Source organism: Tupaia chinensis, unplaced genomic scaffold, assembly GCF_000334495.1.
Source record: "Tupaia chinensis unplaced genomic scaffold, TupChi_1.0 Scaffold144168_1, whole genome shotgun sequence".
In the NCBI taxonomy this organism is placed as follows: Eukaryota; Metazoa; Chordata; class Mammalia; order Scandentia; family Tupaiidae; genus Tupaia; species Tupaia belangeri.
The window spans coordinates 847896-848630 of record NW_006204024.1 but is presented as its reverse complement, the minus strand read 5'-3'; the positions used below and the strand labels follow the sequence as shown (position 1 = coordinate 848630).

The following is a 735-nucleotide window of genomic DNA, read 5'->3' as shown; positions in this document are numbered from 1 at the left end:
CCAGCAACCTCCAATCTGATCGTGATGCTCCCTGTGTAAAACCTCTCGTGCCTGCCTGTCCTCCGGGGAACTGAGGCCAAACTCTTCACAGCACTTGCAAGGCCTTCGTCAACGTCCAGTCCGTGCCTCACTTTGCATCCTCATCTCCCCCCCTTCCCCGTTCTCGTTCCCCAGACAGACTCCAGACAGGCGCTCTGCACCAAGTAGGCCCAGCTATTTCCTTCCTGCTGTCCTCTGGCCTCCAGCAAGGGTTCTGGTGCAGGATGGCGGGTGAAAGGCTGAACTGATCTGACGTGCAAGCCTGCACGGGTCTGCCCTGGGGCCCCGGGGTCGCCTGTGTCCTCAGGCCGGCAGGTGGGAGAAATGCTTCTTACAGTTCCGAGAAGTGAGGGGAGAGATGGCAAAGCAAAGTCTGGTGGCTCTGAGACGCTCCTGCGAACAGCAAAGGTAAAAGGAGGGGCGGGCTCGATCGAAGCTAAGGTCGCCAGGGACTTCGTGCCCCTCACAAAGATGGCGACACTCGGCCCCGCCCCTAGAAACATGGCCGCCCTGAGGGAGTGGGCGGGCCTGCGGGGCGGAAGTGACCCGAGCGGACCGGAAGTCCTTTCCGCCACTCCGCGCCCGGGAGCCCAACTCAGCGGCGGAGGCGGGCGCGAAGCTGGGTTATGCCTCGGGCCGGGAAGTCGAGGGGCGCCGCGGAGGCGCCGCTGTTGCTGGCAGGCCACGCTGATGGCG

The 735-nt window shown here is 63.8% G+C and overlaps 1 protein-coding gene across 1 annotated transcript in view; it reads left to right on the top strand.

Annotated features, from left to right (window-relative positions):
• Window positions 1-650: 650 nt before the first annotated feature.
• TOR1B (torsin family 1 member B) overlaps window positions 651-735 on the top strand; it is a gene marked incomplete in the record, with an annotated part of 6791 nt that continues 6706 nt past the window's right edge. Inside the window, 1 exon segment of the mRNA XM_027767308.1 lies at window positions 651-699. Within this exon segment, the coding sequence (XP_027623109.1) occupies window positions 666-699 (34 nt within the window).